The sequence below is a fragment of the Rhipicephalus microplus genome, chromosome 7, assembly GCF_043290135.1.
Source record: "Rhipicephalus microplus isolate Deutch F79 chromosome 7, USDA_Rmic, whole genome shotgun sequence".
NCBI classification, from domain to species: domain Eukaryota; kingdom Metazoa; phylum Arthropoda; class Arachnida; order Ixodida; family Ixodidae; genus Rhipicephalus; species Rhipicephalus microplus.
The window spans coordinates 13208263-13224890 of NC_134706.1; the positions used below are offsets into that span (position 1 = coordinate 13208263).

The 16628-nt window shown below is 43.1% G+C and overlaps 1 protein-coding gene across 2 annotated transcripts in view; it reads right to left on the reverse strand.

The window, feature by feature from the left end:
* Nucleotides 1–13301, reverse strand: part of Su(z)12 (Polycomb protein Su(z)12) — a 33715-nt gene extending 20414 nt beyond the window's left edge. The window contains exons 1-8 of one of the 2 annotated variants that reach the window (XM_075868687.1): nt 13053–13301; nt 10734–10780; nt 10560–10624; nt 9036–9101; nt 8232–8287; nt 8058–8144; nt 2902–3090; nt 1203–1459 (exon numbers count right to left, since the gene is read on the reverse strand). In XM_075868687.1, coding sequence (XP_075724802.1) covers nt 1203–1459; nt 2902–3090; nt 8058–8144; nt 8232–8287; nt 9036–9101; nt 10560–10624; nt 10734–10780; nt 13053–13185 — 900 coding nt within the window. In that variant the 5' untranslated portion in view covers nt 13186–13301. Of the gene's footprint in view, nt 1–1202; nt 1460–2901; nt 3115–8057; nt 8145–8231; nt 8288–9035; nt 9102–10559; nt 10625–10733; nt 10781–13052 lie in introns of both variants that reach the window. The other variant, XM_037431358.2, reaches the window with a different exon arrangement.
* Between the last annotated feature and the right edge of the window lie 3327 nt (nt 13302–16628).

Consider the following 16628-nt stretch of genomic DNA (forward strand, 5'->3'; position numbering starts at 1 on the left):
TTTTATATCCATTATAGATGAAGAAAGTCTTAGCTTGAGCAATAGCTACGCTGTCAACGTGAAAGCTGTTGTGGCAACGTGCTCTGTAGGAATGGGCTATGAGCAGCTGGTCCGATTTGCGGCAATTCTCGGGTTCAAAAGCCAATGCATCAAAGTCATTCCCATCCATCAGCCAGAAAGTCCGTGATGCAGCAATAAATGCCATCTGTGCGGCCATGCGAGGTCGACAGAGCTCACAGAGAGGGAAGCTAGCAAGGACGACATTGTTGTTACGTACAACGATACATGGCGCAAACGCGGCCACATGATTTACAATGGCATCGGCACTGTTGTGTCCCTCGACACTGGACTTGGTTTGGATTTCGAACTGCTGTTGAACTTCTCCCTAGTTTGCAGTGGGCACAAGGTTCTGCCAGATGGAGCGGAAGGAGTTTGGCAAGTGTTTCATGGCCCTGTCTGTGAGGAGTCAGCTCAAAAGAGCCGTATGGGACAAACTTGCTGGCGCATTTTAGTGACAGTGGCCACAACAAGAAGGAACGTTCTTTTGGTGCACGTATTTCACTGCATTTAATTACTTTTTTTTTTCAATGTGCCTCTCCTTTTTTGAGTACTTCTAATGCACAAATCAACATGAAATTTCCCGCAAATTTTTTTTTTAAGTATGACAAATGCAATTATCTAGTTTAAATTTCAATATCTTTATTATACAATAAAAAATTCTATGTAAACTTTTACTAGGGTAGGAGAAATATAAACTCTTTCACGTCTATCAACTGCTTTGTATGCACCATCAAACTAGTTATTTGCATTCTACACTTTATTTAGAACATTATGAACTATGAATGGTAAAAAATTATGGAAGTTTAGCGATGAAAAGAGGAGGGCAAGATGCTAGAGTTTTTCACTTTGTCATGTTGCAGAGCTAAAAGTATGAAACAAGTGAAAAAAAACTATTTATATACTTGAAATCAGCATAAAAAGATCAATAAACAGCTCGAGTTTCATTGCTCTAAGGTGAATATTAAAAAAAAAGGTGTCTTCTAGTCACATCTCCCATTAATTAAGTGTTCTTGCATGACAGCATGCAAATGACAATATTGGCGAATGGCACGAGCTCAAAAAATCACTAAACTTGATGACACGACAGTGATTTCACTCCGGTGCCAGTTGCACCAGAATGACAGGCAACTACGCGCACCAACCTCGGAGTTGTTGAGGCTTTCCCAAGATGCTGTTCGGGCGAGAGGCGCCGCCTTTGGTCCCCAGGGCCTCAGCATCAGCTGGTATTCACCCTCGCTGAGGAGGCAACGCTGCTGCTCATACACCACCATCTCACCCACATAGTGGCGGCTCTCTTCCGCCGAAGCGCTGCCACCAGTTCCGCCTACGGCACCAGAAGGCGGTGAACGGTGGCATCCGTTGCGCCGTGCCTTCTTGGATGGTGGTTCGGCCGGAGGAACTGCATTCCACGGCAATATTTTCAGCTTCTCACTTGATAGTGCATAGCCAGACATAGGCACTTTTACACAATGAGTCCTAGGTAAGCGATGTACATATGAGAAAATAATTTTTCTTTCATATGCGCTCTTTTGTTTTTTGTTGTGCAACACCCTATGTAATTGCGACTATCACAGTTATACCGTACATGTCACGTGATTTTGTACAGCGATAGGACATGGAAGCCTAATATACAATGCCAACACTTGTTTTAACATCATTAAAATATACTACCACGGCCGTTTCTTGCTTTATGTTTACATATTCAAATTTTATCCACAAAAGCTGTTCGCAGTGTTCGGCACTGATCACTTCGAAATGCTCTAGAAGCTTCGCAATTGTTTGCAATCATTCTATTAATATTACCCAAAGAATGCAAATAGTCAGGTTTATTCGTGAATTTTCGCAAGCGCCAGCGATAAAGCTGAACCTTCCGATGCCGCAGGTATAAATGCCGATGCGCCTTACTGCAAATCTTATCACTCATCGGCCGATGACTAATATTAATAATAATAAGAACATCTGGGGTTTTAGATTATAAAACCACGGTGTGATTGTGAGAGACGCCATAGTGGAGGGGCTCCGAAGATTTTGACTATCTGGTGTTCTATAGCGTGCATCGACATCATATGGCAAATGTGCCTCTGGCATTTCAACTACGTTGAAATGTGACCGCCGTGGCCAGGATTGACCCTGCAACCTTCAGCTCAGTAGCCTAGCGCCACCACTGCTCCGGCACGGCAGACTACCAGCCAACGAACCTTCTCGCTGCTATCAGTGTACAGCAAGTCCATTGAATTTTCTTTTTGCAGGGAGCAAGTTCCCCCAAATAAAATGTTCTGTGTTTCTAAGTATTGCGCGCTCTTCGACATCAGAACCACCAGACAATATTCAGAATACGTCTATTCACTGATTACACAATATGACGGCATGATGACCTCTAGAGCACATGATGTCTTCCAGGGCATGATGACAAGATTTATTTTAACCAGCAATGATGGCAACAAGTAAACTTAACAATAATACAATCAATTCGCAGACACAAAATAAATCAACAGAAAAACAGCAGCGAAAAGTCATGAACCAGTAAAAGGCAGTGCATGAAACTTGAATATTGAAAAACGGGTAACATTTTTCAAAGCAACAAAATGTGGTAAACGAACAGAAAGATGCATAGGTGGTCGGAAAAGAACAGAAAAAATACTGCAATCATGCCGGCGAGTATGTGGAAGTTAAGTTCAACGTTAATTATGTGAGTCTTAAGCAATATTAGGGTTAACGGCAATGTGTTCTCGAGCGGTAATGCTGAAAACTACAAGGCCTTTCTTCAATAACTATCTGCACCAATGAAATACTCGCGCTTATTTCAACCACGAAAGAAGGAGCAAGAACAGCAGGACTGACCTCCAGCGTCACCCTCGCTGACTTGACCGCCAGCGGTCACACGCAGCAGCAGCACATAGGACCGCACCAGACCGGTTCCGTTCGGGCAGAAGCTGTTGCCGGGCACCGTGATGACGGTCGAGCGGGCACCGGAGGTGGCACTGGCGTGCGCGGCTCCGTCAGGGTTGTGCGGCACCTCGCAGCTCCCCACTGGCACGTGATAGACAAACGGAGCTGTCGCGTGACGACAGCCTCCCGTCAAGGACAACACTCTCGTAGGACGCTCACTGCCCCCGTGGAACACATGCGAGTCATCCAAGCTTGGGCAGCTTTCTCCCTTATCAGCTGTCACGCTAAAACCATGCTCAAGGGCTACGCTATCTCGCTCTGCATCTTGCGACACACTCGGCAGCCGGGTGTTGAAACCAAATGTTTTACAGCAAAGCCGTCTCAACGAAATTTCCTGAAACTTGGTATGCTAAGTCTCTCGCTCCCTAGGAAGAGAATGTACTTAAATTTTACCAATGAGGGGCTACGTATATTCCAGCAGACACCATCAAAATCTATTATGTAGTGGTATGCAGTGTGAGAACTTAGAAGTGGCATTGCCACCCACATTTTCTTTTTACGAGTTTTCTCGCTTATCGTCTTCGCAGAAAGCGTGGTATTTTTGATGTTGCGAAAAAGCAATAATAATAATTGTTAGGATTTCACGTCCCAAAACCACCACACGATTATGCAAGGCGCCGTAATGGAGGGCCCCAGAAATTTCGACCACCCGGGGTTCGTTAAAAGGCCACTCACCAGGTCTGACAATTTTGAGCTGACGAGAGCAATGCATAGATGGGGCGTTCACAATCACGTGTGCCAAAACTTGCAACACTACATGCCGTGGAAATAGTCTAATTTCAGGATGAACGCTGCTCCCCCTTCGTTTTGCGGGCGCGTGCTTAGAGAATGAGGTCATGAGGTGCACGTACGGAGGGCCTTATGTACACGGCAGTTTAGTGATGTTGGTCCTCTACAAAGAGGACTGTGCTCTGATGTTGCCAACAGTGGCACTTAACATGGCTCAAATTATTTAACACGACGTGCGTAGTTTATGTAATTTGTTGCTTGAAGAGATTAATAAAACTTGAGATAAATAATTAGATGCAATAAGGGAATGTCGTGTCTTTTTTCCACTTGTTTGCGTGAATCGCAACGAGATGCGGGGCTAATGAGCGGGCGTTTCGCATGCATTTGTGTACCCGCGCTCAGTCATCGAGCAGACGACAGCCGTGGAAGCGAAAGTAACGCTCCTATGCATTCACAAACTCATTGTGCTCATCTATTCTACCGCGTCTAAGCCAGCGTTTCCAAGCCATCCCGCAGAAACAGGCAGTAGACACAAAATAACGCTGTGCAACGAAACAACGCCGCTCGCATGCTCGGGGGTTGGGCTTGTTCGGTCACGTCAAGCGCACATGACCTCTTGGTTGGCTGCTGGAGAGGGTAGGGAAGAGATTTGGCTTGTGAAGACTACATGGGAGAGCGGCAAGCGTTTCGAGCTCGCCTCCTCGTTTCGCGCCGCTTTGGAAAAAAAAAAAAAGACTGTTTTCTCAGCTCATAATGAACCGATTGAAAAAATGTAGCATAATGATTCTCATCGGACACACAACGTCTACGATATAACTAAAACTTGTTATGGGGCCTGGTGAGTGGCCCTTTAATGTGCACTCATGTCTAAGCACATGGACCCCATGCATTTTCGCCTCTATCATAAACGCGGCCACGCGACCAGGATTCAATCCCGCGACGTGCGGGTCAGCAGCCGAGTGCCTTAGCCACTAGACAAGCGTGGTGGGTGGTTAGAAAAAGTGACGAACTAACACGATAATTACTAGCATAAGTGATTTACTAATATTTACTAACATGAGTAATATTAGTGATTTACTAGCATTACTGATATGGCCTATTTCATTGAAGGTAGGTCAACACCTTCGAGTAAAAGTTTCACAGTTTTACTCCAAACGTTACAATTATGGTTGTGGCTTGTAGGGCTTAGGAAAATTTTAGGATTAAGATGATAAATTAGCTAAAACTGTTAAAAAATAAATTCATAAAATTCAAAAAGTGCCAAAATATGCATGTTGCGCCAACAATGATAACTATAAAAAAAAAACATTTGGTGCGACTCAAACGTGACTTGGCAGCTGTGCAGTGAGGACAACACCCTGTGAATCTAACCTCCATGACCATCATACCTTGAAGCATAGGTGCGTTATCATAAAAAGAGTAAAAAAGTTCATATTTGGCAAGTTTGTTCTGGCACGCAGTTGGCCATTATACAAAAGGTTACCACTTGTGATCAATAATACTGCTTGAATGCACAGCTCCACTTATAAAGAAACGGCACGCAAAATTTTATGTGATAATATTGGTTGAAAGCAGAGTTATCGTCGTTTGCGTAACACTAGAATGCAAAAAATCATGTTTCAAGAAAAACAGATTTCATGATTTCAACTGAATGTTCATGTAACAAAGAAACATTCAATACGCCTGAAATTCACCGGGCTTATAGCTTGGGACCACTTTCAAAGTGGTATAAGCTTTTCTTGAGCGAGACAAAAGAAGCATTTTTTTCCTAGCTCGTTTTGTGTCTGTAAGTGACTCATCGCCGTGCTCCTCAGTGGGTTTGCGCTTGGCATATTGACTCGCTAACTTGCATTTATGCTTCATTTTTTGCCCTACACTTCACCATATTCCATGAAATATAACTTTCACCTCAAAAAGCCAGAACTAAATCCAAGAACTCGAAATGGCAGAGAGAACAACACTGACTGCTGAACGAAAGTGCGCCCATTTGACTAGTGAAGTACTGCAACCGAGTAGTGAAAATTTTAAAATAAAATGAGAACGTGATGTTCCACAAGCTTTAAAACGTACTTAGATAACTTAGCATTATGTCATATGTGCATAAAAAATATTTGTGACGAAATGGTAGGTGTTGCGGAAACTGAAACATTTAGTTTCGGTTTCGGGTGCATATATCTGGGGTTGAAAAAATGGTGATAACTTCTGAGCGACTATAGATAGCAACATATTTTTTCCCTAAGTATTCTTGAATGAACAGAGAACTCTAAAATGTCAAATCCCTCCAAAAAATTTTTTTTGAAAAATGCATTTTTGAAGGTGGTGACCTACCTTAAGATCAAGAAAGAAATACAACACCATACTATGCATTCCACTTCTGAATTCTACCAAGTGCGATTTAGGATGCAACTACGATGTAACTACGACAAAACTATAAATTTCCCACCTTTAGATCAGCAGACTTCGTTCAGCGTTGCAACATGCCGCAGCCCATGCAACAAGTAGCAAACACACTGCTTTAGAAAAAAAAATAATCCAGCGCTACTAAAGCCAAAAAAGCATTCATGTGCACCATGACAAAAAGCATAACAAGTGGTGCTACGAGAGAAGCATAGAATGCCACGTATAAAAGCTGCCACTTCTTCCAAAACGCATCTCGAAAAATGGCGACAGTCACCCAAGAAACTGTCCCATCTGCTATTTTACTCGCTCAGCAGCGAAAAAACCAGCACCATAGTAGGAACGAAACAAGCAGTCTGTGCAAATAGCAATAGAAATGTGCAACATAATCAATCGCGAATAGAGCCTGTGGTACGACAAAAAAAAATGCTTCGGGTTCTCATGCACAAAGAAGGTGATACACCTAAAATGATTCGGGCAACAAGGGAGCCCATCCACTTCCTCCTTTTATGTGCGCTATATTTAAAGGGGCACTAAAAGCTAGTCAACTTCAGTCCACAGACCATCTCACAGATGTGTGCCGTCAGCTAGGCCTATCAATGTTGCCGTTTCACATCTGTTGCAACTACATAAACCAACGATATTGCGGAGACCCGTACACATGAAAACATTCTTACGAATGCATTCAGTGTTTCCAACTTTGTTACATCACTGAGTCAAGAAGGCAACACCCAGAAATCTAAAATAAGAATATGTGGTCTTCATTTAAAAAAAATAAAAGAAGATGTGTAACTAACAGAACTTCTAATAAAAGCAAAGAAACTTCAGACATCATCGTCATCAGCCTGATTTACACCCAGTGCAGGACGAAGACCTCTCCCATGATCCGCCTATCAACCCGATCTTGCACTTACTGCTGCCACGTTATACCTGCGAACTTTTTAATCTCATCGGTTAACGTAACTTTCCGCCTCCCCCTCGTGCTTTTGCCTTATACTGCCTACCTGCTACGTGCAAACATCGCTGCTCGATTAATTTGATGACCTAGACGGGAAACGGCAGAAGGAAGACGCAGCCACATGTCGCCCTCTCTATGCTGCTGGACTTACCAAATGTGCCAGCATATGACTGTCTGTCAATGTTCTTGCGTAGTCATGCTCTGAAACTCTTTGGAAGCAGAGCAACAAGTCAGAAATGGCGCCACACAAAGTGAAGCAGGTACCAGCAGAAGAATAAGGTCAAAGCACAGCCTCCTCTTGCAGTCCAGTGCTTCACAATGTCAACTGTCAATGCGTCAACAGACTTATTCCGTCTTGAAGACATTGCCACAATGTTGCTTTCAGAGTGCGCTTCGGCCCATGTACTCATGTACGTAAAGTGATATTGCCACCAAAATTCATAGTCTCAGCATACAGCCCCTGCTAGGCCTAATGATTAGGCCTAGAAGATTCCAGTTAGGTTTAATGGTTAAACCTAGACATCCCCATAAACGAAATCAAACGGCCATTTCTTTATAAAAACTAAATAAGCCTAACAGTGAGTACTACAAATTTCTATCTCTCTGCAGAATTAGAGCAAGAATACAGCAGTGGAATGAGCAAGAACTTTGTAAGATTTCAAGCGACATATGCATATCCCTGCGTATTTTTTCTTTCAAGTAATTCAAGATTACAGGGACGTTGTGAGCTGCAACTTTCTTCACAATCATGTGGTGAATACAAGACAAAGAAAGGTTTACACAACGTATCGATCTCAAATGATGTCATGTTAGCGTTTGAAGCCCCTTTAAACCTGAAGCCACCGCAACCTCTCCATAGCCAAGGTAACAGAGTGCCAGTTTCACAATGCACAACAAGCCATTCAGGATGCCAGCAGGCGACAAGGCGAACAGACTCAACTGTGAGATAGGCAAAGACTACTACCTGAAAGCTGCGACAACGGCAGTTCCAGCTCCTTCTTCTTTTTGTTGCAAATCTTTAGTATGACCGCTTCCGCTGTGACCATGTCCCCTGTTCGACAAAGCGGCAAGGGGAACACAAGGCACCAGGTTAGGTACGGGTCATCGGTGGATTTTTACAAGACTGTTTTCAACTCACTCTTTGTCGAACGATCAAAAAATCCGGTGAATATCAATGTCATTTGGCTTGGTGCTCTGAAAACGAGGTTGAAGTAGTCGATGGCTCAAAACCTTTTTCTTCAACATTTATGCATGAACAACGGTGTAAAAAAATAATGAGAAAGAGAGCAAATAAAATTCGATTATACATTGTTACCACCTGAAAAAATGGCAGCTCCGCCTACAGAACTGCAGCACACCTGAACTTCACCCGTGAAAGACAGCCATGGTCACTGTTGTCCACTCTGACCATAACCACTTTTTCTCGGCTAATGTAAATACTATGCATATTAAGTTGAAAGCTTCGCCGTTACTACTTAAGGTATGAAGTTCAGATAAGCATGGATCCCAAAGACACTTACCAGGACGTTCAAGTTTCTGACCTAAAGCTAGCAACACAAGTGTGGGTCTTAAAAAAAAGGTAAGCTACCTGGGCACATTAGAAGTGCTTGATGCCACCAAAATCAGTGAGCACTATTGAACTGAGCACTAATGCCAATTCTCTGTGCAAAGGGCAGCAATGGTTGTGGGTGAATCTGGCATTTTTTTTCTGAAGTTGTAACCTACTATAGAACGAACTCGGCTTGATGTAGAGCATGCAACAGAAACAACTCAAGTCACTGGACTGAGATAGCCAACACTAACAATTACTCAATCTTTAGCCATATTTGGTTATCAGAAGCAAGAGATCACCAGTGCTGGTCATGCTTAGCTTGGGTAGGACACAAGCTCCAGCTGCACAAAAGCGATGCGAATTTAAAAAAGTGCAACAAATGTAACAAACCTGCATGATGATGGGTCTTGCTGTGCTTGTACTCGTTGTAGAAGGCTGTCTATTTTAAAATTTTTCCTTGAGGATTGAAAAAGCAGTCAGTCAGTACGCTGCACTAGTGAACTGATTTGTACAGTTACACAATCTTTTCAGAATGTATCAAAGCCAGTTCTACCACCCATATCTACCAAAAATGAATCTAGCCCATCCTCAGCCCAGAAGGCTTTGAAAGCTTTGCTGCGCTTTTTGCGGACAACTGGCCTCAGAGACAGACTTTAGTGTCTTATACTCTTTGATGTTGCCTTTCCTCTGTCGCAATTTTTTTGTAGTTTCTCCCTCTCTTCGCAACATTTCTTTTTAACATCTTTCATTCCCCTCACCCCTTTCCCCAGCGCAGGGTAGCCAGCCTGTCTAAGAACTGGCTAACCTCCCTGTCTTTCCGCTTAAACTTTCTTCCTCCTCCTTTAAACTCTTCGTATCTCAGCCGTATGCAAAGCAGCCTCTTGCCCAGGTCGATAATTTTTGACATTTGACATCTTTAAAGAACCATGATAACTACAGTTCTCTTAAATGAAAATAACTATGAATTACTTGAATAAGGTATTAAACACCCTTACATCCCCACACCCTTACATTTCATTATGTGCCTAGAACACCCTTTAATGTCACACAGCATCTAGTGCCAGCCGTGGTACAAGCATGCAATCAAACAGTGAACAACAAAATACTCTGGGTTGTGCCATATTTGCTCAAATGTAATGCAAGTGTATTTGAGGTTGATGCTCCTGTTATAATCAAATGCCAAAATTAAATTTGTCTAAAAAGTGCAATGAAGCCCACCATTCTTTTATTTTTCATTTTCTTCCTAGGAAGTCACCTCTCACATTACGATCATGTTCGCATTACAGAAGCGCCACACAGTATTTTCTGCCCTCCTCTGCTTCAATGTTGTTGCATTGCATAACAATATTGAACTGTTGATCTACTCAATATGCTGTAGCATGATGGACAGCGCCAGGATTTTTCTTAAATGTGGGCGACATGCACCAGAAACAAGTTACTTGGAGGGAGCAGGGAGGGGAGTAAGCAGGCAGAAATGGGGGGTGACTACTACACAATACTTGCAGTAAATACATGCAGTAATGCACATGGAAGTGCGACAGGTAAACAAGCCACCAACAGGACTGCTTGGGTCAGTCGACTCAGAACCAGAAATTGCCTTTACTGCCTCTGTAGCACAACTAATGCTTGCCACACTATGATCCAGATCTGGTACGATCTGTAGAATTACACACTACAGTCATCACTAATGGCAGGCCCATCATGGTTATATGAGCGGAGCATCGTTCTGACCCCTTATACGGCACGTGTATATGTATGAAGAGCACCCGAAAGGGTATCGTCAACACAAAACAATGTCATTGCTTAGTACGTTGAATCCTTTAGGTCAGCGGCAACATGTCACGTGAGCAACCACGACTGATCTTTGGTGCAGTTGGAGAATGACAAGATAAAGGAAAGAACATGGTCACATACCTATTCTTATGATTCCGTGACATACGATGACTCATATAAGTTAATGTCCTATGAAGAAAAATTGGCTGCAAGAAATAAAATTCAAACATTGTTACAGGAGATAAAGCAGTTGTAACTTACTACCATGTTAATGCAACCAAATTGTGTGACACCTCACACATGAGTCTAACTTACCGATGCTACGTGCCGAGTTCGTAGATACCTGTAAATTTGTGTCGGCTCTGAAATGTAAGCAGAAGCGAATATTTAGTGCTAAACCATTTTGTAAAGCAAAAGGTTTTCTTTGTGCAGAATAAAAACTAAGTGTACAAGAAACCTGTGGACAGTGTTTTAAGAAATGCACTTAGAAGACCACTGTCCGGTTATTTTCTGACCACCCACTTCTCACATACATTGATACTACATACATAGCAGTACTGCCAGAAAATGAAAGAGCGCAACAAATCAGAGGACCCTCGTCGGATTTGCCACACCACTTCCAAGTTGAGCGCCGTACAATACAGAACAACTCAGGTTTGGTAAGCTAGACGCTAAAAATCGGTGTTCATTGTCCGCTTTCAGACATTATTAAATGCATGTTACTACAGGCATAAAAAGTTAACGAGTTTAATAGGAATCGTATCGACACAAATTGTGTACACAGCACAGTAACGAATGAACATGCTATGGCATCTAAATTATCAATACAATAAAAAGCAAAAAAAGAATTAAAGCATACAAAAACTCATTGCTACATGACCAGCAGAAGGACGAAGCTCCTTTGATGCTTTTTTCCTGTGCATGGTCCTTCTTTTGGCAGTGCTTAGGCACCTCGATTTTTGCCTCAGCAGGTTCGCCGACTTAACTTCGTGAAGACTGCTTAGAGAGCGGAGCTGATGGCATTGTACTGCTGTTTCATTACCCGAACCTGCTCTGTCATAGTTTTGCCACTAAGAGCACTGTTTTTGTGTGACTTTTTTTATTTATTTTAAGTGTACTGCAGACCTTCTCGGTCCAAGCAGGAGTGGTACATAGGATATACAAACAATGATGTCACGTACAGAAAGGCACCGACACAATCCAAGAAAAAAAAAAAAACTATTGAATTCCAAGTAGCCAAAACAACAGTGTCATAATGCAACGTTCAGAATCATGCTAAAAGGACAAACCAGTCAAAGGGAAAGAAACTGCTCACAATAAATCCCTATTCGTACATTTGCGTCTATTGTTCAAAACTTATAGTTTTAATCTTTTCAATAAAGGATTCTACGGTGTCACAGTTCACAGCTATTAATGGAAGTTGATTCCAATATGCAATTGATGACGGAAAAACAGAGTTTTTGTGAATGTTCTTGTGACTTGTGGGCAGTCGTATTGTCTTATTGTGGTTAGTTCTCGCAGAACATTAGGTCAGTGCAGCTGCTTTAAATTTCAAGTCCACAACATTCGGTGGGGATCGAGGTAAGTATAACGGCGCCCACCAAATTTCTGTGGCACACTCGGTCAGTTACAGACTATCTTCTTTTTTTTCTTTTGAGGACCGAAGCCCGCCCAATTCCTTAGGCACGCATACGGGCTTCTAGCTGTATACTCCCCGTAGGTTATTACCCTCGACCTTGCTTAAACAGATCTGCTGTTAGTAAACGCAGCCACAGAACATGTGACCGCGATGTAACAGCGGTAGCGAGCGCCGATGCCAGCTCAAAACATCAAAAAAGCGAAAGTTGATGCGCATAACTAAGCTGTATGCTAAACCATAATTCGGCTTCACCTCCAGCTGTTTTTAACGGCTTTGCACTATGCTTCGGTGCAGCTCCAGCGGTTATTCATCCTTTATTTCTTTTTTAATTCTGGACCCCCCTTCGTACATTGTAGGAAAATTTAAAAAAAGAAACAAAAAAAGCAGCGGTTAGCTCCCAGGCAGGCTACGCCACCTGCTTTCCGCCACCCGTAGCAGCGTGTTACACCGAAGCTCCACAAATGTCCCTAATGCCGCCGAATCATCACCGACATAAACAGGAACCCCGCCGTTTCGATTCCAAAGCGGGCGAACTCGGGAACCACACCAACAAGCGGCGATTCGCCAGCGATCGCGGGGCGTGGAACGAAGCACGCAAACGAGCGCCGTATCCTTTAACCGATAGCGCTAACAACGATATTACTACCCGGGGGAAACTAGACCGTGTCGCAGATAACGTCTGAACAAAACCGAGAACGACGTAAAGGGCCCGTCAACGACGAGCTCGTCAGCCGTCGCGCGATATTTCCGCGCGCACCACACTACTAACACCGATCCTACGCCTCGCATCCCGACTTTGGGGAAATGCGCTGGCGCGAAACGTCCCAAGTCGTGTGGGGGGTTTTCGCGCTGCTCGTATTCGCTCCGTTCGGGCGCTGCGAAAGCGCAACCTAACCACAGATCGCGGGCAGGCAGAGCCGTTTTGAGGTAAATGCACCCATAGCCGACCGTCCCACGCTGCGGAAGAGAAGGAAGAAAAAAAAAAGTGGACTCACTCTCGAAAGCTTGAAGGAATAGCTCGTGGTCAACGCAGGCATGTTGCTGTGGCTGTTCGGGACGTTGTGGCTGCTGCTGCTGCTGCGGCTTGGGTGCTTCGACGGGAGGCCTGTCTTTCTTTTTGGGCGGCATCGGGCCCCGAAGCGAAGCACCAAGTTGCCGATAGCCGCCGGCCTCAATCACCAACAACACCGAATACAAAAGCACATTGCCCGTGGGCCGCAGCAGCAGCCACCGATAGGCCGCAATGCACTCTGGGTAATAGGGCTAGGAGTTGTGGGGGATTTGCCATGCTTCGTGTTTTATTTCGCGGCCGTCTGACTCGTATTTGTTACGCGCGTTGGAAACGTTTTTATTTGCGCGCGCGAAGAAGGGGGAGCCAGTGGCCCAGAGCGTTGTGACTGCTCTAGAGTTGTACACGTAACGTGGACAGTTCGATTTGTTCCGCGAAGTCGTCCAACTTATCGGCGATTGTGTCTAGATACGTCGCGGTCGATCGGCACGCACTTCCTGCTGCAGGTGTTGATATGCGCGCTTTTCAAACAACCCTCCGTACTGCATGCATGAACGCGACAGAGCCTGATCAAGATTGAACATGTTCGATCGCGCTTCAGCTCGATCCTTTACGGAAGATGCGAAAGGGATCCCTTAATTAGTTCAGAGATCTGATCCACCCCGTTCACCAGCTGTGCAGTGCGTCGTACTGGCTCAACGAAGAGAAAGAAGCTGTAGGTCCGGTTGCACTTTTCAGTAAGGTCGATATGTGGCGTCACTTCAACGTATCTAGACGAACGTCGGCGTCAATTTTCGAAAAAAAGCTTGTAACAAAGCTTTTCAAAGCCCTCGCAACTCGTCCAACCTTCTTTTCTTTTGTAACCATTTCAGAGTAAAGTACGAAGCAAGACGTTGCCACCGCAGCGCGAACATTCGAGCCAGCTTAATTATTGCATTGTTTTCATATTACGCGCGCATATCTGCGCTATAGCTCCTATTGGGTGTTGTCATGGTGATCTAACGCATGCGCGCATGGCTAACACCTCCATTCTCGGGCGCTCAGTCTGTAATGATTATAGTGAACTACAATGTGATCATATTCTAGTTCACTATAGTGACGATCTGAACATACTGCACCTGAATAGATGAGGTGATACGCGATGCTCTTGAATTAACATCTTGCAGATTATTAATTCCATGCAGATGCATGCACAATAGTTTGCATGAAGAACAGAACGCAGCTGATCGCAAGCATGGCCAAAATGAGGCAAGCACAGCTTAAGAAAATTTGTGCTTACATGGATTTATTTGAAAAAAAAAAAGCATTCTGCGATGCTATTTTTGGTGGCCCTAAGGCGGTCATTATTTTATATTATTGCCAATGTACTTAATGCACCAGGTTGATATGTTAGATAACATATAAACCTAGTGCTCACAATGGCTGATGTTCCTAAATCCCACTAAATGCGAAATCATGCATTTCTCATGTCGCCCTGACTCATCCACACCTTCCGGCTATGCCATTATTGACATCAACCTCGAATACATATTGTCACATATATATCCCAAAATTCTGCTGAGTGATAACCTTTCTTGGCATGCGCACATTGAAAACATCACTAACAATGCCAACAGATCTCTCGGGTACTCGCGCAGAAATTTTTCCAGAACTCCGTGTCATTTAAAATTAGTACTCTACAAAACATTAATTAGACCCAAGCTTGAATATGCTTATTCTGTTTGAGACTCTGGTCAAAAAACATTAACAACTATCATTGAATCAGTTCAGAATCGTTCTGCATGTTTAATTAACTCAATACTATTCCTGCACAGATAGTGTTTCACTAATGAAATCGGACCTTGGACCAACAAATTTCACATTTCAAAGAAACATTTCTCGTCTATGTCTTTATCAAAAGATCATATACCATAACAATCCACTTAAACAGGAACTCATCTCGGCACCTTCATACGTATCATGGTATCTTTATCATCAATATAACGTTTACATTCCTTTTTGTCGAACTAATGTTTTTTCAGACTCCTTTTTACTAAAAATGAGCGCTGAGTGGAACCGCTTTCTCCCTCCATTGCCTGCACCAAAGACACTTTATTAATCAAAGCTGCACTAACCAATTACATCTTCATTCTGTCATAGCTTGGTTTGTTTGAATGCGTATTTTCATTATTATGTTGTATTTTTGTGTTGTATCTTTTGCTATTTTTTGTTTTTGTATAACCCACCCCTTTCCATGACGCCCTTATGTGCCCTGAGGGTAATATAAATGAAATGAAACAGTCCTAATTGCTCACCACATGCTGTAACAGAATTTCGTGCGAGCACTTCTGAGCAAATTATCGGCTCAGTGGTGTGTGGATCTCTCAAGATGCTCGCTTCTCGAAACGCTGCCTTTGAAAATAACAAATTTTATCAGCGGTGTCTGGTGTCCCTTACCAATTTGGTAGCACCGTGGAAAAATTTGTTTCTTAAACGGCACTATTAAGACTGCATCATGGACTACAAGCATTTGGTCAGTAAAGGCTGCGTTCACTATAGTAAAATGTCTTCAGCACATTTCGAAGTATATAACAAGCTACCCTGAGAAATTCTAAAACTTGAGCTAACGTTGTATGACAAATGGAACAATGCAGACATGAGGAATTCATGCCATATTCTATTTTTATTTTACAATTTGTTCTTCACAGTCATGTTGAATTGCAAGCTTTTTCCTCTGGATACCTAAAATATTTTTTTTAACAAGCCAAGCTCTACTACATGCATGTCAAAGAAAAGGACAACACACTCTGTACTTTACTGGCATCAAGGTGCTTTATATATTATTATGTGAAGGAGACACCAGAATGACAACATGTGGTGTATATGTAACTGTGTGTGGAGTTAGTGCTATCTAGGACAAACATTCCACGCATTTAATTGCCATTTCAACCATGATCTAAGTGTACTTGGTGAATAGTATTAACCGTATGGTTCCAAAGTAATACAAAACAAAATGGATCATTACAGCACAACCTTGGGAGCCAACACGCAGTGAAAGACCACAACTAACGTCATCATGGTTTCTTTCACAAGGCATCTTGCTCTGTTTGCTCCTGCAAATATTAACACCGTCGAAGGGAGCTCACTGAAATATATACGCCACACTGCAAGGTCCCTATGGCATTTAAGTTAAACACAATGCACTCTAAAGTACAGAAAGTACCTGTATCCTACGCTAGTGGTTCCAAGTTCAAATTGGCACAGGAAAAACTCATCTATACCATTCATGCTGACAGGCATCATTACTGAAAGTAATACTTTTCCGTGTCTAATCATTGCACGGTGTCACAAGCCGAGCCAGCTTGTGGTCATCATATATTTGTGATCACTGAGACCTCATCATTGAGTTTATGTTAATTTCTTCTAGTTACCTATCAGTCACAACAGCGTACCAACTATCACACAGCTGCATCCTACTTCACTGACAAAAACATGAGCTCTATTTAGTCCATGAATCTGCTGTACAATATCGCAGAAATGCATAATGGCTGTTTTGGAAAGTGCCAATACGTAGCTAATAGAT